The sequence below is a fragment of the Podarcis bocagei genome (assembly GCF_964188305.1).
Source record: "Podarcis bocagei genome assembly, chromosome: 3".
NCBI classification, from domain to species: Eukaryota; Metazoa; Chordata; class Lepidosauria; order Squamata; family Lacertidae; genus Podarcis; species Podarcis bocagei.
In genome coordinates this window covers 60,340,095-60,364,179 of record NC_138127.1, presented here as the reverse complement: position 1 = coordinate 60,364,179, position 24,085 = coordinate 60,340,095, and the positions used below count along the sequence as shown (strand labels likewise).

The following is a 24,085-nucleotide window of genomic DNA, read 5'->3' as shown; positions in this document are numbered from 1 at the left end:
TCATTAGTGGTATAAATTTGGAAACATGCATTATGATGAGGCAGCTTTCTCATTGGTGCTATTTCTACTAGTGTGTTGAACAACACTGGCTAGTGAAGTCAGGCAAAACTGCTTAATATATTTAAATGTAGTGTGAATTTTGCTGGCATATGAAAGATGTACATACATATACACAGCTTAACAGAACTTTAACTTACAGAGATAACAGATATTGTACTGGCAGCTGGTAGCAATCGAGCACTAGAAGTCTTTGACCTCAATGTGGGTTGTAGTGCAGCAGTGATAGCGGATGTGCATTCTAGATCAGTTCATCAGATTTGCCAAAACAAGGTAAGCTTAAGATCTCTTAGTAATTTTAATTAACACTTATATTCTAAATGACGATGAACATAAAAGACTCCTGTTCATAATGGCACTCCCTTTCTTGGAAAGATTTAGAATCTTACATGTCTGATAAACTGGATAGGGAAGCATTAAACTCTGCTTCTCAACCCACACTGTTCTCTAGCCTGTTGCTACAGTGTTGTTATTGTTTAGTCGTGTCCGACTCTCCGTGACCCCATGGACCAGAGCATGCCAGGCACTCCTGTCTTCCACTGCCTCCTGCAGTTTGGTCCAACTCATGTTAGTAGCCTCAAGAACACTTTCCAACCATCTCATCCTCTGTCGTCCCCTTCTCCTTGTGCCCTCCATCTTTCCCAACATCAGGGTCTTTTCCAGGGAGTCTTCTTTTCTCATGAGGTGGCCAAAGTATTGGAGCCTCAGCTTCAGGATCTGTCCTTCCAGTGAGCACTCAGGGCTGATTTCCTTCAGAATGGATAGGTTTGATCTTCTTGCAGTCCATGGGACTCTCAAGAGTCTCCTCCAGCACCATAATTCAAAAGCATCAATTCTTCGCCGATCAGCCTTCTTTATGGTTGCTACAGTAGTTCATCTGAATTACTCTCTACTGTGATGACCATAATTATGAAAAAGGAAAGCAACACCATGACTCAGCATGGGAAATGTTTTGTGAGTTGGAGATCTCGTGCTAACTTGCATATTCTATATGAATATGGGTAGCCAAGCATTTAGCGGCATAGTCAGTGTTGTGCTGTATGATTTGGCATCTGCTTTGCCAAATGTTCTGTTGTGCTCTCAGACACTCAAAAGCCAGAGGCATAAGCAATGTTGCAACATGTTTTACACATATGTTCCATAACATTAAGAATTAAATAAGGATAGTTTTGAGTGCCTATTGAATGTGGTCCCGATACCCCATTCATGAATGCTCATATGATTGTGTGTGCACGTTGAGGGATACTATGCTGAAAAATTAAGAGTGCAGTTCAAGTGCTGAAAGCCAGTGGTAGGAAGTGAGAGGCCTCAAAACATGGTGCTTCAAGCAGGGCACCATCAGCTTTAGATCTGCTGGATCCAAAGCTCACCAGCTATGCCAGCCTTGGGTTGGCATAGTGAGGCAAGTGCCCCCCCCCCCATTAACCATGGTTGGTGTGAGATAGCAGGGCTTGGGATATAGTGATATATCTGCTGCTCTACTCTATTTCACTTCACTACTGCGCAGCCCTAGTTAGGATTGTTTGGGTAAACCATTTTGGAAATCCCTTTCAGATGTGCCACCGTGGGGGCTGTTGTGTTCTGCTGTTTACACACATCTGGCACACATATGCTTCACTGGATTTCAGCCACCATCTTCAGTCCCTTGAGATGTAACTCATACCACATGATGCTCAGTTAGCATGCTTTACTTCAGTATGCTTCTTACAAGTAACTTGCAAGCATTGATTTGTACCCTGATATTTATATTTACTTGGAAGTAAATTTTAGTTAAGCAGATTTCTAACTATTTGATGCTTAGATCACAATCTTAGTTAAAATATTTTTTAAAAGCTGGATTGGCATCATTAGAACTAAAACAACATTGCTATTATAAAAAATGGTCTGTCAGCAGTTCCATTTTAATCCCAATTTTCTTCTTGTATTTATAAAACGAATATAAAAATTCACTCTTGGCTAAAGCTTGGTAGTCAGAAGGGGGAAATGTTCCCAAATTTAATCTAAATAGATTCCACCTTCTAAGTTTCAGTAGTGCAAAACAGTACTTGTGGTTTCCGATATTTCTTGTTAATCTATAAATCAAGGTTTTAAATGCAGTTTTGAAAGCTAAGTATTCTGTAATCTAGACTTTATTTTTTTATTTCAATGACATGAAACTAGATCATTCTCTTAGATGTCTGCTACAGAGATAATTTTAACAGAACAAACTCCATTAAAAAGTTGCATAATCAGTCACATGGAGGAAAGTAAGTCCAAACAGCAGCTTTCTGGGGCTGTTGCCACCCATGCCTCCTGCTCCTGTCACATTAGTGGTGTGCATGTGAGTACGCAGGTTCAGAACAGTTTGACATGGTGGGTAAAGTTTGGCTTGGCAAGGACATATCGTGGAACCACATCCTGGTTTGCCTGTGGTATTAGTAGGAAGCGTCTATCCTCATCAATTTGAGCTAGTTGTCCTTAGCTTTTCCATGTTTGGTTGCTTCACTGGTTATGCTTTCTCCACAGTTAAGGAACTGCAAGCTTTTTTAATGTTTGGAGTTCTGTTAATATATGTCCCCTTTCAGGTTATGAACATAGAAGCTGTTCAGCAAGATGACACATGGAAGGGAGAGGGAGAACTCATTTTTGCAAGGTTTCCAAATATTACATACCATTGAGGTGTAGGGAAAGTGTTTGAAGTTGCCCTGAGGGTCACTTCACACTTCACTGTGGCTGTGCCAGATTTCCTGCAGGAAAGTGTGAAAGGAAGATGCACATTTCTTCAACTTGATACTTGTGTACTGATATTTATGTGTCTGCCTTTATGGTTTATGGTGCTTTTTTTACAATCTTTCCCAGTCTGCATCTGCATTAGAATTGTTTTTGGATATTTTAATTGTTGTTTTTTCCTTTTGTGCTTGCTGCCCTGGGCTCCTTTGGAAGGGTAGGATAGATATTTAATCATAATACAGTGGTACCTCAGGTTGCATACGCTTCAGGTTACATACGCTTCAGGTTACAGACTCTGCTAACCCAGAAATAGTGCTTCAGGTTAAGAAGTTTGCTTCAGGATGAGAACAGAAATCGTGCTCCGGCGGCGCGGCGGCAGCAGGAGGCCCCATTAGCTAAAGTGGTGCTTCAGGTTAAGAACAGTTTCAGGTTAAGAACAGACCTCCAGAACGAATTAAGTACTTAACCTGAGGTACCACTGTAAGAGCTAAAAAAAAATTCTAGGAAATAATGGAATAAATCCAGTACAGCCATAGACATTGTTTACTCTCTGAATCAGCACTTCGGGTCCTACTTAATACTAGATATAGGATTGATTGAACTTTTATGTTTGTAGTTCAGTTTGCAATATGCAACGGAATTTGCATGGGGCCATTGGTAATCCTGTGTAAAATGCTCTTGGCATCTCATTAATGATGGTTGCCAGGTTCTGCGATACGTAGAACATAAGTTGTGGTGTTCAATCACTGGAGAGTAAAGTTAATGTCTTACATGACTGCCTAATATATTTGCTTGGGATGTTTTGGACTACAACTCCCATCAGCCCCAGACAGCATGGCCAGTGATAGTGTAAGTTGTATTTTAAAACACCTGGACAGCACTAGGTTGGGGAAGGTTGTTCTAGAGAAACAACCCTGTAGGGGAAAGCTTCATAGGAAATAGAATGGTATTGCAAACGCTATAGCAGCTTGATGAGCTGATCATGTGCAAGATTCTGATATAAGTGTTTAATGAAAGAAATGAAAAGAAAACCTCCCTATTAACACTTATTCAGAAACAATTATACACAAAGATGTAAACTGACTTTTTATATTGACTTCCTATGTCCATAGACCCTGATTTAACCTTGGACTTGAAGTAATTTACAGTCATGGTGATATTTTTTTTTCTAAACAAAGGTTTGCTTCTCCACTTCAGTCCTGGGCAGATGACACAGAATTCACTGCATTTTCTAATTTGCCAAGTTGTTTCAGCAATATATACAAGAAGTTTGGGGATTGCAGACACGTTGCGATATTGTAGTTGTTCCTCATGCCCAGTTTTGTCTTCCTGCTGTGCTTAAGCTCATTGGTTAAGCTACAGACAGCAGTCCGTCCTCAGTTCTGAATGTCTTTTCTTTTGTGGTTTTCAAGCAGTTCCTTAGAATGACTTTAGCATAGGTTTTGTGGTTTTCTGAGAGCCTGGTCTGGTATAACGCTTAACTTTACTAAACTTCTGCAGTATTATTTGTAATACATCGATGCTTTGACTTCTGGCTTTTCTTTTTCCTCTGTCAGCAAAGTGACTTCAAGTTATTTAAGTAGAGCACATTTTGAAGCTGTGGACACACATTCATATGGGGAGAGAAATTGGAGCTTGTTTTTATGGAAAATTGAAGATTACAATCCTAAATCAACTTTTGCCGTTTTGTAACATACATTAAAACTTTTAAGTAAAATGCTTAGTGGTAAAACTCTATGGCCACACTCCAGCAAGTCCCTTCAGATGGAAAAGCTTTGGAAAGCTGCTGTTAGAGGAATAAAAAAGATGAAACCCCACCGAAAGCAAAAGTGATATTTCTCTGGATCATAGCCTATAACAACTACATGTTGATGAGCTAGATGAGATGCTGACTTTTACATCATATTAGTATAACTCACACAATCTCTTTTATGTAAAATTATCAAATCAGCCTGTAGTTAATAAATCATTCTTTTTAATGCAACATGATGCCCCAATTTTCCGTGTATGGTATCATTACGTATAAAATCCATAATTGTTTTGTTGTTGGGCACAAAGGCCATGATCCAGCACAGCTGTAAAGTGCACTTTTAAGCTTGCTGTCATTGGTGGGCTTAAGCATACTTCAGTCTGTGTTGGACTACGGATACCAACAGAATTTCCTTGTTTCAGTATCTCTCTGGTAGGAAAATAGGTGGTAAGGGGACACCTAGCTACTTTAAATGAATTAAATTTCCAGGGCTTTATGAGCTACACCCAAGGGTACTAAAGGAGCTTGCAGATGTAATCCCAGATAGTCTGTCTACCATTTTTGAGATGTATTGAAGAACAGGTGATGTCCTTGCAGACTGGAGGTGAGTAAATGTTTTCCCCATCTTAAAAAAAAAAGCGGGGGGAGTAGACCCAGGTAACTACTGACCAGCCAGCTTGATGTTGACACCAGGAAACATCCTAGAACAGATAATTAAACAGGTAGCCTGTGAGAACTTAGAAAAGGATGCTTTTATTACTAAGACCCAGCATGGATTTCTCAAAAACAAGTCCTACCAGACAATTCTCTCTCTCTCTCCTTTTTTTTTTTTTAAAAAAAAAAATTGAATTACAAGCTTGGTGGATTAGGGGAATGCTGTGGACGTAGTATACCTTGATTTCAGTTTAGCTTTTGACAAAGTCCTCCATGATTTTCTTATGGAGTAGCTGGTAAAATATGGGCTGGACGAGGTAACTGTTACATGGATTTGTAGCTGGTTGACTGACCAAACCCAAAGTGCTCAGTAATGGTTCCTTATCATCCTGGAAGAAAGTGACAAGTGGGGTGCTGCAGGGATTTGTCCTGGGCCAACAACTTGGAGGAAATAATTTAGGGGTGCTCATCCACTTTGCAGATGACACCAAACTAGGAGGTCGCTAATGCTGCAGAAGACAGAATGTCTAAAGGTGTTAGATGGAGCAAGCTTGTTTTCTCTTGCTCTGGTTGTGGACTCTCCTTCCTTGGAGGTTTTAAAGTAGAACTTGGATGGCCATCGGTTATGGATGTTTTACCTGAGATTCCTGTGTTGTAGGGTGTCCCTTCCAACTCTGCTATTTTATGATTCTATAATCCTCCAATGCTGCTTATGTATGTATGGCTCACAGCTAACAGCTTGCACAATACTATTCAGTGTCTCTGAGGCTGAACAGGAATATAAATCTAGGTTTCCCAGTTCAAAGCCCAACATTAGCCAAGGAATCACACTGTCTCATAAATTAAAGTAACTATCATAAATATAATTGCTGTCTCTTCCTTACCAGTCACTTAGAGGTAGTCATTTCATCATGCTACAGCAGACAGAGAGAAGGGAAGAACGCCCCTCCTCCTGTCTGTGCTGAGACCAGCTGCCTTTGAGTCTACCTTAACTGTCATTTAGTAGCAACCATTCCATCAGGCTACCTGAACTGTTAACTTCCCAGTTGCTCATTATAGGAACTATATTAATAATTGGTACCTAAGTTTACTTTTTTCCTCTTCCCTACTCGTCCCCTTCTCTCTTTTGCATTGTGTCTTTTAGATTGGAAATATGAGAGTGGGAAGTGCCTTGTTTTTAATAGTTATGTAAGCCACTCTAAGAGCCTTTTTGGCTGAACAACAGGATAAAAATGCTCTAAATAAATAAGTAAAAAAATGTAACTAAATATTAGCAATTGCCACAAACTATTTGAGGTTCTCTGTCTGAAGTTGTGCTTGTTGATGCATATTTGATTTGTAACCTCATTCTAAAAATGTGCATATACCTTTAGCGAGAAATGGTAGTATAGTTTTAGTTCTCATGTTAAAACTAAGAACTAAGCTGCATCAATTGTAACTATGTTAGAGACATGCCTTTAACTATGTTAGGGACATGCATTTGACTCTTATCCGTGTTAAGCATGGAATCTTCTGCAGAAAAATAACAAAGAGCTTTTATTGTTCTAGCTGTGACTTTCACGCTAAGTAAACTAACTAAAATGCATATGGCTGGAATATGGATTCAGCAGTAGCTTTGAGTGTCAGATAATATCTAATGCACAGGTAGTGCATTTTGTTTTATTGTTGTTAGCCGCCCTGAGCCCGGCTTCGGCTGGGGAGGGCGGGATATAAATAAAATTTATTTATTTATTTAGTCAACCTTTTTATACCTACCGCCCACTAATGCATCTTTCTTGATGGTAAAATTTCCTTACCACCCACCAGTGCTTGATGGAAGGAGGATTCAGCTTGTGCCGTAGAACCCCCTACTGCCCACCTAGAATCCTGAAATGCCCACTAGTAGGTGGTAGGGACCAGGTTGGCAACCCATGATCTAATGTATGCCGAAGAATTGAGACACCAGTTTGCCATCTTGGAATAATTATGCACAGAGTAAGATATGCTATCTTCTCTATCCTTCCACTGATGTATGATGAAAGTGCAGGATATTATTTATGCAGAGATAACTTTGTCTGCTGCTGAAACCAAACATCTTCCAGTAAAGAGCCTTACAATTACTTCGAAATAACATTGAATCCAAAGCAGTTGAAGATGCAGCTGCCATTGCGCTGACTATACCTTTCAGATGGTTAACAGAGCAACAATGCCTGGTGAATGAGGACAGCTTCTTTCACTGCAGGGATCTGAAACACATATTCCCATCTCTGTTTTATGAAGAGAATCTTGGAGGTTGCTTTTCATGATTGTTTTTGACACAGAAAAGGTTCATGGAGAGGCGTAGCCTTGCAAATCTGTGTTTTAGTTGTGATCCCTGCATTGCAGGGAGTTGCATTAGATGACCCTTGGAGTTCCTTCAAACTCTGCAGTTCTATGATTCTTTGAAATCTGGAGCTAATTTGGGGCAATAACATTTAATAACAGCCCTTTGGGTAGACCTTTCCATGACAGCTACTGATGTCGTGAGTTTTAACTTTTTTATATGGTTGTTATTATATGGTTTTATGTTTTGTTGTTGTAAGCTGCTTTGTTTTTTGTGAGGAGCAGTATACATTATTTTTTTAAAATAAATAACTGGCCAATTTCACTTAAGGAACATCTTTGTTTTTCTGGTATTGGAGAGGGAAACTTTGTGGACCGTTTTCTTTCACAACAATCCCACAGCAGAACTCCGTCTGGAAGAGCCACTGGAATTCTTATACTTTAATGTTTAAGTGATGACTAGGACTTAACCTCATTGTACACAATGAGACTTAATTCTGAGTGAACACAAATAGAATTGCACTGTAAATGAGATCAATAGGAATTCATAGAATATTTGTATGAAATGGCTATAAACTATTAATGGCAAGGGCTCACAGTTACTACTTTGTAAGAAAACACAACATTGGTAATACCGGATCTTATTTCTTCTAATATTTATATGACCTTTACCAGGAAGGAAAATATCCCTTTGTCAATGCCAACTATTGGAAGACATCTCAATTCTCATTGCCAATACTTTCCACATTTGGGTATACTGGGAATAACCTCTTAGTTTCTTCCTAATGATTTTCCTACCTACACTTTACTTCAGCATTGTCTGTGTTTTAGCTCCTGTTAATGTGAATGAATTTGTTTATTTTGCTTGTGACATAATACCTCTAATTTGTTGATTCAAGCAACTAGCCTTCTCAGAAGCTGTTGCTGCAGTACGGTAATTGAAAGCTGTTGCAAACAAGTGAAATTGTTCAGCCTTTGCTAAGATGCCTATACAATTTTTAGTGCAATTTCCTTGATGGGTATTATCTCTTGCGTAGGATTCAGCAATTTTAAACTAATGTTTTGCAGGGATCAGCTTTTAGCAGTCAGCAATATGAAGCTTACAATCTTTTCTTAACAACAGCCATTGGTGATGGCATCAAGCTCTGGGATTTGAGAACACTGAGGTAACACAGTTTATTTGTCTGAGCCTATGCACAAATGCTAACTGTGACAAAAGTGGTTGGATTGTCACTAGGCACTATGAATCTAGGATACTCTCTGTTTTTGTGAACAGCAAAGCCCATTTTTTTCTCCTCATGTTTAATTTATATGTCTCTTTTTCTATCATGTTTATGTGAATTCTTTTTAACATTTATGTGTATGCATAGGCCTAGATATGTACTGATGATTCTGCAAATTTACGTTTTGTATAGAATAACAGTTACAGTCCAAAGCACCAATAGACTCTGTAATATATAGAATCAGATTCTATTTTTATTCTAAACCATCCTTTTCCAACCTGAAGCCTTCCAGATGTTTGGGACTACAGTTTCCATCTGTCCTGACCATTGACCATGCTGGTTGGAGCTAATGGAGTCCAAAACATCTAGAGGAGTCCAGACTGAGGAAGGCTACTGGGCAGAGCAATCCCAACCAGTCAATTATGCCAGTATATGTGCTAGTATATGTTCTTTGTAAATTTAAACTGCATCCTACTGGCTCCTCACCATCTGGGAGAGATTAGGTTGTGGCATATCCTGCTACCCCCCACGCCTGGTTGAATTGACCTTCAGCTGGTGTAAGTGGCTTACCCTGGTATATCTACTTACACTGGCTGAGAGGAAACCTTCTTGCCGTAAGGTAAGAAGGCAAAAGTTATGCCAGTATAAATGGCAAACACGGTGCTTGTTAAGAGTGGGAAATGAGAGTGTCACAGCCAAGGAGAGTTACACTGTATCCTAACTCCATTCATTGGTCCCAACCACAGAGTTTGGTGTACACCATCAAAAATGCAAGTATAACTAACATTTAAGCCATGAGAGTCAGTGGAAGGGCAGAAAATGCAGATTTACACTCCTCCTCCCCCCAGTTCCTTCCCCAGCCGGGAGCAGTTAAGATGCAGCTTAATTTGGTGTGTTGGTGTGTATATGTTACATTTTTTAAAATTTTAGAATATCAGTTTTCCTGTTGCAAATAGCCCTGTGGTTTATGCAGTGGGCGATATATAAATAACTTAAATCTTGGTAGATTAGGATTGCTCTGCCCAAATGCAGGAACATTTTTAATACAGGTGCACTTAACCAGGGAGATGGTTTAAGTCACCTTTTAAAATCTATATATATTTAAGAGCGCATGTGGTGGTGAATCCTATTCTAAAGCAACGGAACTTTGGAATTAAGTAATGAAACAAACCCTTTTAATCTTAAAAAGCTTTTTCATCTTATCTGACTTGAAAAGCATTTCATATGCAGATTAGAGCAGAAGAACAGAAAAAACATATATGGGGAAAACGGTGTTAATTATTGAATTGTAGAGGATGTAGAAGTGAAGTGTGTTTGAAAAACTGCTTTGGAAGAATGTGGCAGCCAGCTTAATATCAGTTGATTTTTTGGTTATTGTTTTATAATTTAATCTTATCTTTTTTTAGAGAGTTTGTAAGAACGTGCCAAAATATAAAGGTTTATTACCCCTACCAAATGTCAAAAAGTAATAAAATGAGATACTTTGGGGGTTGGACTCTGTTACATCCTTATGTTTTTGCAATCAACTGGTCTAACTACAACTCATGAAAAATGAAAAATTGGAAAGTTTTTCACAGGTCACTTATCTGCTGCCTCCTTTTCAAATATTAATTTAAGTAAAGCAGTTGAATGGTAAAATAGTTAAAAGTAAAATCTGGGTAAGCAGTTTAACTGTATTGTAGCTAATGGCCTTGCTGTATGATGTGTTATTAATGTTGTCAGGTCTTTTGTATAAGAGTCTTTCTTTCCACTCCTGTTTTTTGTTTTCTCCTCCCTTATTTCTGTTTCCACACTGTCTCTTTCAGTGGCATTAGTTGATTTGATGTGATGTCATAATGAGATTGTGTTAGTTGGTGGGTTATATCCCCAGCGGTCATTGACTTAGTGGGCTTAATATCCACTGTAGGCTTAGAGGGCTTGTAGAGACTTTAGACCCTGAATTATAATTCTATAAATTCTGTGGGCCTTCAGTGTGAAAATACTAATTTCCACTAACCCATGGACTGTTGAATGAAATATTCAGAGGTTGTGAACCTTCTTCTAATGCATGATTAAACATAGAAGCAATTTGTTTATTCTTTTGAAAGAAGTAGTGCTTTATTTATTGTATTAAACCCTTTCTGAAGGTGTGAACGTCATTACAAAGGTCATAGCAGCCGCTGTCACCCTTGTGGAATCGCTGTTTCTCCTTGTGGACAATTCATTGCCTGTGGATCGGAAGATAAATGTGTATGTATTAGTAGTTTATTTCTAGTGTATATATGCTATTGTAAATACAGAAAGTTTTGTGACCTCTTATAGCTTTTTGAACTTACAGGAATTTGGAATTGGCCTTTTAATTGATTCTTTTTTTTTAACCTGAACTAAATTCAAGAATTCCATCACACCTGTGTGTTTATTTGGATTATGGAACTTGTTGCATATTTCATAAGTTAGCTATGCTATTTTATTATTTCATGGCGAGGATGCATATTTTTATATGAAACTACACCTATGTCTGGTAAATCCAGGTGTGAGTCTGGGGAGTAGGTAGACAGATGAAGACCAGGACTAAGGGAAATTGAAATTTGAATATTGTGAAAGCATAGGCTGCCATTTCAGCTTTCCGTGCAGGGAATGGGAAAGGAAGTTTAAAGCAAGTTTTGAAAGTTTTTTCATAATATATACAAGACTATAGTGTAAAAAATAAAATAGAAAACAGCACATTAAAATATAAGATGCTGTGGCTTAGGCTATACATGTTCCTGAAGAGTAATTACATGTGCTCTGGAGTATGGGGAGGGGTTGGGATACCCCTATGAGGAAAGTGAGCCAGGCCCAAATTGGCAAGATATCTATTTTAGTATTTATGTAATTAGGAGGAATGTTCTGTGGTTTTCCTCGGTATATTTGGGGAACAATAATGCAATTGAGGATGCTCCTCAAGGTGGTGATGGCTGATAATTCACTTCTACCTCTTTTAGGCTGGAGCATGCAGTACATCCTGAGCTTTGCCTCTTGTAATTACGGTTTGCCAACCCAGATTAAGTGGGAATAGCCTCCTGTTCACCCAATATGGATTTTATTATGTAATTCTGTGCAGAAGGGTCTCGCTCCCATCTCCCCATCAATTCTGTTGGCCAACAGTGATATTATTCTTGACTCTAAATAGTGGAATCCAGAAACAAATCTGTTATATAAGCTTCCTCTTTCCTGTTAAGTTTGCAACGATTGTTTTTGTGACATACGCAGTTCCGTTTAGAGAGTTTAGAGCTTCACCTCTTCTTTTAAAGAAATGTGTAATGAATAAGAAGCCAAAAGAAGCAATAAAAGTAGGATTATTAATCATAAACTGCCTTCCACAAGTGTTGGATGGGGAAGAATATGTGTTTGCTGCGCTTCTTAAAAACAAAATGGAAACCACATTCCCTCTTGATTCAGGGACAGGTTACTGTAAACAAGAGTTTCAGGTGCTTTGCCTCCTGTTTCCTCCTTTTAAAAATAGTTGGGGGAGCTATGAACCAAGAGTTCTCCATTCTCCAAACCATTCCTGAGGAAGCCTCACCGCTCTACCACCCATTCACTTTGGGAGGCTACAGGGGGCTGCAGCCAAGAAGAGGGGTGTAAAAGTGCTGTTCTATTTGCAGTTTGCTGAATCCAAGCTAGTATTTTAATTCTACTGTTGTAGCCTTAGCTCTTTGAATGTTGTGAATTATAAAAGTACCTTAGAAGAATTCAGGAAAAAAAGTGTTTCATGGGGAGGAATGTTGGAGAATAAAATTACAGCAGAATCCTAACCATGCCTACACAGAAGTAAGCCCTACTGAATTCAGTGGTGCTGACTCCCAAGATAAATGTAGTTAGAATTGCCACCACAGTTGCTAGTTTGTTTAGTTAATTATATGCCACCTTTCTCTAAGGTGAAAGTATACAAAGGATTCCCATCTGAGCACTGACCAAACTCAGACCTATTTAACTTCACCATGGTAGTTGTTATTATTATTCATTTCATTTATAAATTGCTTCCTGAAGTGATTTACTGTTGTCTCATGTTGATGCGGGTGGCGCTGTGGGTTAAACCACAGAACCTAGGACTTGCCGATCAGAAGGTCGGCAGTTCGAATCCCTGTGACGGAGTGAGCTCCCGTTGCTCGGTCCCTGCTCCTGCCAACCTAGCAGTTCAAAAGCACGTCAAAGTGCAAGTAGATAAATAGGTACCGCTCCGGCGGGAAGGTAAACGGCGTTTCCGTGCGCTGCTCTGGTTCACCAGAAGCGGCTTAGTCATGCTGGCCACATGACCCGGAAGCTGTACACTGGCTCCCTCGGGCAATAAAGCGAGATGAGCGCCGCAACCCCAGAGTTGGTCATGACTATACCTAATGGTCCGTGGTCCGTTTACCTTTACCATGTTCCTTTAGACCATACTATGGGAGTTAAGTTGGCGGGGTGCTTATGTCTGGTTCCAAAATTTATACACATTCAAATAATGGATAGGAGTAATTTGGATGACCTTCACCTTGCCCTGGAACCTGAGAGGTCATTCATGACATGCATAGTGATGATAAATTCTTGAGAATATTCTCACCTCATGCAGACTGTTAATATCCTATTTTTTTGGCCAGAGGAATGAGAATTATTAACATTACAGAGAATAAAAGTAATGCATAGAAGAAGCCAAAAAGAATAAATATGTCCAGCATGAAGTGCAAATGTTTATCATGAACACTGAAAACTGGGATATGAAAGTATACTCCTAAAAGTATGCCTTGTTTCTTGATTGTTTCATTGGAGGTTTAGACCAGAATAGTATGTGATAACTATGGCTTCAAATACTGGTTGTCACCAAACACCTGTAAAAAGGGGACTTAGGGGTGATTTCATGTGGGAAAATGGCAGGCCAAGAAGGAGTGCTGAACTTTTTCTTTGCTTGCTGCTTTTCCTCTGGCAGTGTCATGGTGACCCCTGAATTCCGTGAGGACCCTGCCCTTCCAGTGACCCAAGATTTGGGTGAGCAAGCCTTTGGGAATGACCCCCTCCCAGGTTGGCTTCTAGGAGATGCCCTGGAAGGACCTTCAGGGTAGGTTCTTGACCCACCTCTGGCAGATGAGTCCCCAGTCAAGTCAAGGGAAGCTTGAGGAATCCCCTTCCAATCCTCAGTAGAAATGGTGCTAGGAGGTCCAAGCCCAGGCAGCTGTTGGTCAACAGAGTGCAAACCTGAGAGTTTAGTGTCACTGCTTGACTCTTGAGAAAAGGATTTCTTGAGAGTAATGGCATTCCTCACCTCAGTAGAAAGGGCTTTTAGAACAGACTCGAGTATCTGCATCTGGTGTTGGTTATGTAACATTCCTTCAGCTCTTGCTCCTGGAATCTTCTGACTGTCTTCTAGCTGCCACCCTCTAGATCTTGTGCTTGACCTCTGCTTTATGCTGCTTGGTGCTATCATGTTTTGGACCTGAGTCTGCAGCGGACTCTGTTGTGCAGTCTTGCCCTACTCCAGCTACACCGGCTGAAGTCGGAAAGGCAGTCTGTTTCCCCTGCTGCTTTGACAACCTTCTGTTTTCCAATTGAAATCACACATATACACATGATTTACATTAGTTTGGCAGGAACCAATGTTTGAAGAACTGCCACTGTAATGCAGTTAGGATTGGAGATGGCATAATCTTTAACCATTGTTAAGGCCAGGGATGAGAATTGATTTCATGGAGATAGGTGGCATGTGATTCCATAACCTGCTTCTCATCCCTTAACCATGATGTAAGCATTGGGGTGCTGCATTCTGTTGGTAGGCCAATAGAATTATTAAACAAAATTCCATGTTTGTTGTCTGAGATTCAGTTGACTGGGTTGAAGTTGCCATTTAGTTTCTTCTAAAGTGACATGTTTTTGTATTGCACAAGTGAAACATTTAAGAAAGTGCTTCAGTAACATAGTTAAAATGCCCATCAATCATCCTCTAAGGCAGTGATGGCCAAACTTGGCCCTCCAGCTGTTTTGGGACTACAATTCCCATCATCCCTAACCACTGGTTCTGTTAGCTAGGGATGATGGGAGTTGTAGTCCCAAAACAGCTAGAGGGCCAAGTTTGGCCATCACTGCTCTAAGGTTTCTGACTGCACATGCAAAAAGGAGCTGCAAGCCTGTATTCAGCGATACACAGTGTCATTCTGTGTGTTTGCCCCATCTTCAGCCTCTTGTTACAATGTTATAGAAAATTAAACTAGAAAATGGATAGTAACTGGGCACATCTTCAACATATGTGGTATTATAGTGTCCCTGCTCAGCTCTCAGAGATAGTGTGTTTCATTATCTACTTAAAAAAATATATATCTAGAAAGAATTTATATCTTGGTGCTTCTTTTTTGTAGCCCTAATATAACGACACCGGCAAATTCTCCTTTGAACCTAATTGATTTTGAAAATGTGCTGAGAACAATCTGTACATTTCCAATAAAAGGAAACAGAAGTAGGTGTGAGGTTACATACTCAGGAAGGCCATATGGATGTGAATAGTAGAAGTAAACTATTTTTACTTCTAGCTGAACTGGGGCAAAGATGAAAAGGAAATATCAGTAGTTTCTGAATCAGTCATTTTTATTATTAGGAATAGGGTTAAATATGAAAAAGTGAATTTACTTTGGCTTTAGTAAACCAGATTTATATGCACATGTGAATTTTCACTATTTGTCCATTTCCTTCATGGCTCTTTTCCTCTCTTTATAACTTGACGTTTTAAGGAAATGTGTAACTTCTACCACTAAATCACATACCTGATGGATTTTCAGAGTAACTGCTATTCATTTAGTATTTTTCCAGAAAATTTAGTATTTCAGAATTTCTTACTGGTTAGTAATGATTGTAGAACAACATGTGGTTTTATCATTGGTTGTAAATCACTTTGAGTGGTCTTTTTTTAGCAGGAAGTGATACATAAATTTCATAAACCTAAACCTAAATTAAAGTAGTATGAATGCAATTGAAATCTAATAAAACTAATCAAGAGGTGGGGGCAGAAAGCAGTAAATGACTGCTACTACTGAGTGGAAACCAAGATGAAGGAGAGCCTCATGATCTTACTAGTGGTTATCTGTTGTATATGGCCCAAACAACCCCACGTAGGTGGAATTTTCTTTAATGCACTGGGTCTCACAAGGCCTTTGAAAAGGCTTTGCACTTCTCAGCAGTGACACAAGTTGATGATAAGCTGTTTTTTGCATTTGGATAGATAAAAAGATAGAGTATAAAAATACTTGATGAATGTCTTCCTCTAATACTGTGTGTGTGTGTGTGTGGCATCAGCAGCGTGTGAAGCCAGTAACTTGTTCTTTCTGAAAAGAAGCTAGTACCATATTTCTAGCCTAGGGAATTACATGTGTAATATGTTTTAGACCAAGCTGCCCAAAGCATCAATTGAAAGTCCACCTTTATAGTATGGATATATCAGTGAGACTATGCAACTGCACTGATCATCAGTTTACCTGTAGATGGAATTCTATATGATAGTTTTTTACCTATATAATTCCCTGAAGGACTGGATCCTCCTTTGTGTTACCTACTGAAGTGTATGTGGGTTCCCATGAAGCGAGACACAGTGATAACAGCAAGAAAGTTTATTGAAGTAACAGAACTGAACAACGGGGGCAAAGCAACTGCTTATATACTCTGAAGGCCTGGGCCACTCCTACTCTCAACGTGATTGGCTGTCTAAATTCCCAAGCTGCGAATCACAACTCAGAGTTTAAGGGCCAATGGCAGTAGCCCAAATCCTGAAATGTTCTGTGATTGGATATCATGTATCAAATCAGAACACAAGGGCTCAGAATCCTTAGTCCAGAGTCAAGCTCAGGCTAACACAGATCACTGAATACATAACACCTACACTGAAGGTACAACTCCTTGTTAACTAGTTGAGCTTCTTATCCATGAGAGGCTACTAATAGTGCTCTCTCAGCTTATCTCGGTGAAAATCATGTCATTGTAAAAAAAAAAGAAAAAAGGTGGAAAAGCAGTTTAATATTTTTGGAGTTACTTGAAATATTACTAACATTACAGTTATATTTATATATTGTAAATATATTGTAACTTAAAGTGTGATAGAGTCTGTAAATACTTTTCATTCTGACCAAACTTAAATTTGATTCAGTGATTGAAATTTATATAATGGTATTATTATTTTTTACACTACTGAACCCTGCTTGTTGTTGTTTTTTCAAAAATGCAAATTACATTAGGTGCTTCTGACAGCTTTAATTGTGTGTTATTTCTTTCAGGCATATATATATGAGATGCATTCAAGCACTTATTCCCATAAATTGACTGGACACACAGAATCTGTCATCAATGTGGCTTTTAACCCTTCATCTCCTCAGGTATTCTTCTTTGTTTCCCATTTATGAATTTTAATTTCTAATTGCTTTTAGCATTAATCAGATACTGATTTCCCCCCGCTGCTTTTTCCTATGCCGTCGTATTTTCTGTTATTAATATCATTAAGGGTCAATTATATTTGCCTTATTTATTAATGTTTGTGGAATGACTTTCCCACTGAAGTGCATCTTTCTCCAATTTTATATTCATTTAGCTGTCAGGTAAAAACAACACCTTTTGTCAGGTTTTAAGAGGCTAAGTTATGTCATTTTCATGGTGCAGCTAATTACATTATTTATATATTTAATTGGATTTATTTTGAATGCTTTGCACCACCTTGTCCCTATTCCTCCCAGTAAGCAACTTACCAGGAAGCTAACATACCAGCTCCATTCCACCCAGCACGCCACTTCTGGAGACGTATAACATTTCTGAAAATACAATCATTTCACAATTTAATATAACTGATTATTTGTAAGAAATGTGACTGTATTTCAGATAAAGTTATAGTCATACCTTGGAAGTTGAACAGAATCTGTTCTGGAAGTCCGTTCGACTTCCAAAACATTTGAAAACCAAATCGCAACTTCTGATTGGATGCAGCCAATCAGAAGCCATGGAACCCCGTCGGAGGTTTGGGTTCCAAAAGAACGTTCACAAACTGGAACAATCACTTCCGGATTTGCAACGTTCGAGAGCCAAAACGTCCGAGTTCCAGGGTGTTCGGGATCCAAGGTACGACTGTACTTTAATTGAATATATCCTGACTGATTACCAAGTAGGCATTGTAGTATGAATGTTTTAAAGGGACTTTTTCATTGTGTATTTTAATTAATTAAATTAATTTATTAAGAATCTTTATATTGTATAAACTTGTGTAATTTTTTTATGCTTGTAAACTGCTTAGAAGCCTATTTTAGAATTAACTGGTAAATAAATGTGATAATATTTGTCATTAGGGAAAGAATATTTGAATCTTGCTGTCATTTAAGTGGGCCATTTTAGCTAGTGTAACTTTGGAAATCCCCCTTTCAGTTACAGTTGCACTTCAGTTACAGACAGAGGAAGTTTTATATTGAATTTTGCTGTGGAAGTACCTACCCACTGGCCAATAGGGAAATTGACATCCAATACAAGCTTCCTAGACAGCAGAATTTTCAGGGCTGAAATCACCAGAATTTCTTTATAATTGGATATAAGTAGTATTGGATGGGTCTAAAAATACGAGTTACTGAATTTTTACTGGCTACCAGGAAAAGCTTGTTTTCCCTGGTGACAACATCTGGAGAACTCAAGTTTAGAAGAAAGACATATATGAAAACATTGTTCTTCTCTGGTTCATTGCCACCTGTTCACTTAATCATCAGTAGCATGTAATTTTCCACAAGTAAGCTATGTTTTGTAGTGATAGGGGAAAATCCTTTTTCTTTTCATCATTCACCAAATTTTGGCTTTGACTTGGCATTCAATTAGGTTATTCCTCTGTGGCTTGCTGTGTGCTTTCCGTCATGTGAAAGACTGCAAGATTCTTTATTAGAAGACAAGCATCCTAATTCTCAAAGTTGTATTGTGATTGCAATAATGCATTAGTTGTGAGTCAGAAAGCTCTTAAAGACAGAGATTTACATGTGGTCTCTTCACAGCTGACCTAAATTGGGTAGACTGGAGATATGGAATCTCTAAGTCACCTTTATGATATAATGGTTTCCAAGAAGTAGAATTTATCAAGTAGAAATGGAGTACCGTTTTGCACGTGGGAAGTAGAGAGACGGAAGTAAAAGGAAGCATTGCTGTTTATAACAGAAAACAGAGGGAAGGACAGGGGTGAAAACAGCATTAATTGAAATGTCCTCCTAATATAAGAGAAGTAGCCAAGACACATTTTGGGACATACAGATTCACCCATTTTTAAAAAGATAAATTAGGAGTGTGCATTGCATTTAGACAAATTCTGAATCTTGAGCTGAATTGGATTGAGAAGACAGTATTTAGGAGCTGCGTGACCTGAAGCAGGAGCCCTCTGAATTGCCACAAATAGAATCAGGGACATCTGAAGCAATTCAGGCCAGTTTGGAGATTTCAGTGTTTAAAAAACTGCATGCCGTGTTGAAATGTTTCTTCCCAAGCTTGTCATATAAGAAAAGACATGGGGGGTGAGAGGAAGGAGGGAGAATGGGGTGTTTAGCTGTGTAACTGACAGATCTAGCTTTTAATCAGGTGGAATGATTTTACCAGGACTCTCAAATAAGAACGCTTTGGGGAATGATTTTTGTTATCTTTAATATTGTTATCTTGGTTGTATACGCTTGACATTTTGTCTCAGAGGCTTTAAGCATGCTAAGACATCAGAAGCAATAACTAAAGTGTAATAAACATATCTATTTTGACTAGACAGCATGGAATAATTTAAATCATCTTATTTATTAAAGGAAATACGATCAGAAGACTAGATGATGTAAAAATTGAATACTGCTTCTTTCAGAAATTACTACTTACTTCTTTCAGAAATAACTGCTTACTAGTAATGGCATCATTTATGTCACCACAAAATCTTTCCCTTTGTCATTGTGATTGCAACCTTTCTGGGTGAGACTTATTTAAGCTGCGACAAAACCAAGGGCAATATGACATCAATAGTGCGTGCCATTTGGAGTCTTTCAACCATATTTGTACTGAGTAAATCTTTGTACATGGTGGATTTATTAGTTTCTGCAGTACTAAGTCACGTAACACTGCGATTTAGAACATTGAGTTTGTTCCTTTTCACTTTTATTAGCAAACAATTTGTGAACATTCTCCAAAGTCAATTACTGTCTGTATTTTTCAAATGAAGGAGGTTGCAGATAATTAACTTCTGCTTTATTCTTTTTCACTGCTATTTTTCCTACTTTAAAAATATTTTTATGACACACTGTATGATCCTCAGAAAGATGTACCTCTTGTAAGGGGAAATTGGATGGGCGCTAATAATTTGTCCAAGCCAATCTGAGGTTTCAGAAAAATGTCCCTAACAGCTCTTGTTATTACTGAAAACCCTTTTTGCCCCCAATCCCAATCCTCTTCTTCACTTCTCTTTATTTCCCTGTGTCAGTACATGGGAGAAACGAGAGAAGGAAGATTTATTTTCTCTCCTTTCTCTCTTCTACCTCTGTTACCGGGTTCCACTAGGTGGTAGTGCACTATGGCACAAAGCCTTGGGTATTATGGGAGATATAGTTATCTTGAGATCTCCTGCAACTTGCTGTAGCTCTCAGGAGAACTATTGCTCCCATGTTCCCTTGGTATTTGTTCTGTGGCAAAGAGCTACCCAGAGCATCACAAACAGAGAGGGAAGGGGGAAACCCCCATTATCTACCCTCCCACAATCACCACTTGACAGGAAGCAAAGAGAAGTAGGGCAGATGTTTGAAGGGCTAACAAGGAAGGCTTGTTGCTGGTGAAGGATGATGCGGGGAGAACTAGACATGAATCTCCAGCTTGGAATTTCATCTGAGCTGGGGAAGAATTCAAGGGTTTCAAAAAAAAAAAAATACTTCTTGTTTGACACAGGCTTCTGTGAATCCCAAAGTTCATACCTGAGCTTGGCTTGGAAGAACTTTACTAGCATCTCTAGACGTCATATAATGTAAACTTAATTGAAGATCTAACAACTGGGGAAAGTTACAATGTAGTAGATAGGAAAATAGAGGGGTCTTGAAACAAATTCTCATCTCTAGACTATATTATTTATGTGCAGCTTGTGAGGCAGCACACATATAATTTTTTGCATGCAATATCCTACCTTGAAAATAAACATCAGGAAGCAGTTTTCCTTGCAAATCTTATAAAAATGAAACCGTTCAACATAAAAGCATCAATGCCAAACCCTGCTGCATCTTTCCAAAAACAATTGGGTTGGCTGTTTTTCTCTCAAGCTAGATTATACTTTTATTGGAGAGAACCAGCTCTTAACAGTTTTGAAATGTTGTGTTTTCTTTTCTGCCAGATGTTCTAACTTTATATGCCAGTTATAACATAATAGCAAATAAGAGGGGGAAGCACAGTGTAATCCTGTGTATGTGTATTTGGAAATATGTTCCTCTTCGTGCAATCAAATTTATTCCCAGAAAGGCGTACAGATTTACAGATTTTAAATTGAAGTCTTTTAAAACCAACTATGACCAAACTGGTGACAATGGACAAAAATCTACATATTCATAAACATTTTGAGATAAATTTAGGGTACATCATGTTCCCTGTATCCAAGATCAGCTCATGCAGATAGAATGTCACTTTAAGCCACAATTAATAAATACATTCTTTCAGCGGAAATTCATTACAACCTTCTTAGGTTGCATTTCTTCATCTAGCATCTCTGAGTGTTCCCATGGTTGATGTATCTGTTCTTTTAGCCCCACAAAGCTAGTAGCAGGTAGCTAGTTGTGTGTGTGGTTTAGATTAGGAAATAGGAAATAGCACAGGAGGAAAAGACTAAACACACCCCACCTCTGGTGCTACTTCCCCCAATTAAATTAGCAGACCCAGGAGTGATATGGATCACTGATCTGCCATATCCCATCTAGTTGTACCCTAAAATTTCCTTATGGGGACCTCAAATCAGGTATTTCAATATATGAAAAGATTCTGCCAGGAGTTTGAAAGATGGCAGAAATTCTTTGAAAGAACCTTATGTTAAAGTGTTTCTGGGAACAAAATAATGACACCTGCTGAATTTTGCCCTTCTTGGTGATTCTTAAAGGGATAGAAGCTTTTGGTTATGTTACATCATATCAGCTGTCCTAGTTCCATGTCTAAAAATGTTATTTATATACCTCCAAAGGGAAAACAACATTTTTTTCTGTCACTGTGAAGTAGATTAGGTAGTGAGATTTCTAAAACTATGAAGTAAGCTTCATAAGCAAATGCAAATTTAAGTTTTGTGCACCACCAGAGATGTATTTATGGGAGGGCAAATGGGACAATTGCCCAGGGCGGTAAATTTGAGGGGGTGGCATTTGCAACACCAGCAGGGTACCTGGACTCTTATCTTTCATTTAAGAAGAAGAAATAAATATGTAAGCCTAATTCTACCCCCCTACTCATTTTCTTTAAAATGAATAGCTTGACCCTGTTTGTAAACACTGTTACAAAATCTTTTGAATAAATACATTTTTGTGGTTATATAAAAATAAAAGAAACTTAATTGAAACTATGATGAATTTGTTAGAATATTTGGTACTATTCCAGGCACCAAAAATCTTTTTGAAAACAATGTCAACAGATCATAAAATGCTCAATAAAAACATGTGTTCTTATAGTCATAAACATTTCTGCTAAGCATTTTCCCAGCCATCCTTGCAAGATTATGCTCTCACCTTTTGGTACTCATACAAAATGACAGGTAGTCAATGGAATATTCCTTCACTGAAGAGCTGAATCAAATTTTATAGAAAAATCTGTATAAAAAAGCTAGCCAGCTGTCTGGAAGATAGATATAAAGATTACATGGCCATCTGGATCAGGAAAAGGTTAGTGGAAATAGGAAAGTTTCAAACCTGCTGATCTAATGGATGAAAGTCTGAGGCTGTAACTCTATGCACACTTATTTGGGAATAAGTCTTATTAAGCTCATTGGGCTTCTGAGTAGACATGTATAGAACTGTAGTATTAATTTGAACTGAGTTTTTAGATTGCATGTCTTTATGAAAAAACTCCATTGTGAGATTACTGTCCAGGCTTTTTGCCAGGCTACTTTTATGTCTTAAAATGCAATTTTAGCATCACACCTCCCGGTAGGGACTGGTACAGCACTTGCCCAGATTTTAGGACTATTATTCTTTTTATTAGTATCTCCTTCCCGGTCACTTTCTTTTAAAGCAGTTCATTAGTTACTTCCTGTTCCCTCACTGTGGCTGGCGGTCAAAGTCGATGTGGCTGAAATATGAAAGTAGGTATGGTGAGAACTGCAGTTTTCAAGCCTGTGTTTCAAATGACTCACCAGCTAACCGTACTCGTTTAAATCATTTTCTACTATTCATTATGATATTAAATTCAGTAAAATAAACTTAGCTTCATGTTTAAAGAATGTGAGTGGTGGTGTGTTGGTGGCAGTCTCTGGGCTGCACTGTGTTGCACTTCCAGCCTGATCAGATATAAACATGGCTGGGCCAGATGTAGAGCACTGGAGTGGTAGCAGCTCAGGGAACGCAGTCCCATGTGCACTGTGGCAGTATAAGAAATGGCCACCAGTTGTGGGGGAGCAGAGCGGCTTAGACCACTACAGGAGATGGAGAGACAGCTTTGTTGAGAGCTGAGGGGCTTAAAGTGCTACAAAGGAAGGAAAGGAAGGGAGAGATCAGTGAAGAAAGTCAGAAGCAGCAGGTGACCTGCTGAGCAGGGGAAGTACAGTCTGGGCACCAAAAACCCATGTTAAAGAAGATCTGGAGGAGAATTTGAATGAAAGCTGTAATTTCTGACTCCCTGGGGAACCAAGGACCCACCAGAAGGATCCTGAAGAAAGTGTTTGTTCATGATAATACCACTGGCCTTGATTAGATATTATTTGGAAGTGGGCTGAGTTTGAAATTCTGAAGTAATTTTAGATGTCACCTATCTTAGTGGCTATTGACCCAGGAATATACTTGTGGGAAGTATATGACAGTTATATTTTCCTTTTGCAAATCAGTATATTTTGTACCTTCTCCTGCCTGTACAAAAAAACTGACTTCTTTGCAATTTTGCATTTTTTTGTTTGAGACAACATACTGAATTTATTATTGTGAATGTTCATTGTGCTACAGTGTGGCACAGTGAACACTGTTATGATACTTGAAGTAGAGATGTAGTGTGAAAAAAGCCTTTAAAAATTGCAACCAATCTTGGGCCAATCCTCAAAAAGTTCTGTCATTCCTTCCACCTTCCCTTCAAACAAAAGAAAGAAATAAAAAGGGAGAAAGAGAAAGTAAAGCATAAACTTGCAGAATTGAGGTTTATCTAGCATTTGAGTGATCCTCAAGTCCTGGACATATAAGACAAGTTGTTGGCTTTGATATGACATTCTGTGCTG

At 38.6% G+C, this 24,085-nt stretch overlaps 1 protein-coding gene across 1 annotated transcript in view; it reads left to right on the top strand.

The window, feature by feature from the left end:
- Positions 1-24,085, top strand: part of WDR27 (WD repeat domain 27) — a 59,107-nt gene that overhangs the window by 22,764 nt on the left and 12,258 nt on the right. Inside the window, exons 22-25 of the mRNA XM_081188301.1 lie at positions 209-330; positions 8,540-8,637; positions 10,821-10,923; positions 16,944-17,042. Coding sequence (XP_081044427.1) covers positions 209-330; positions 8,540-8,637; positions 10,821-10,923; positions 16,944-17,042 — 422 coding nt within the window. The remainder of the gene's footprint in view (positions 1-208; positions 331-8,539; positions 8,638-10,820; positions 10,924-16,943; positions 17,043-24,085) is intronic.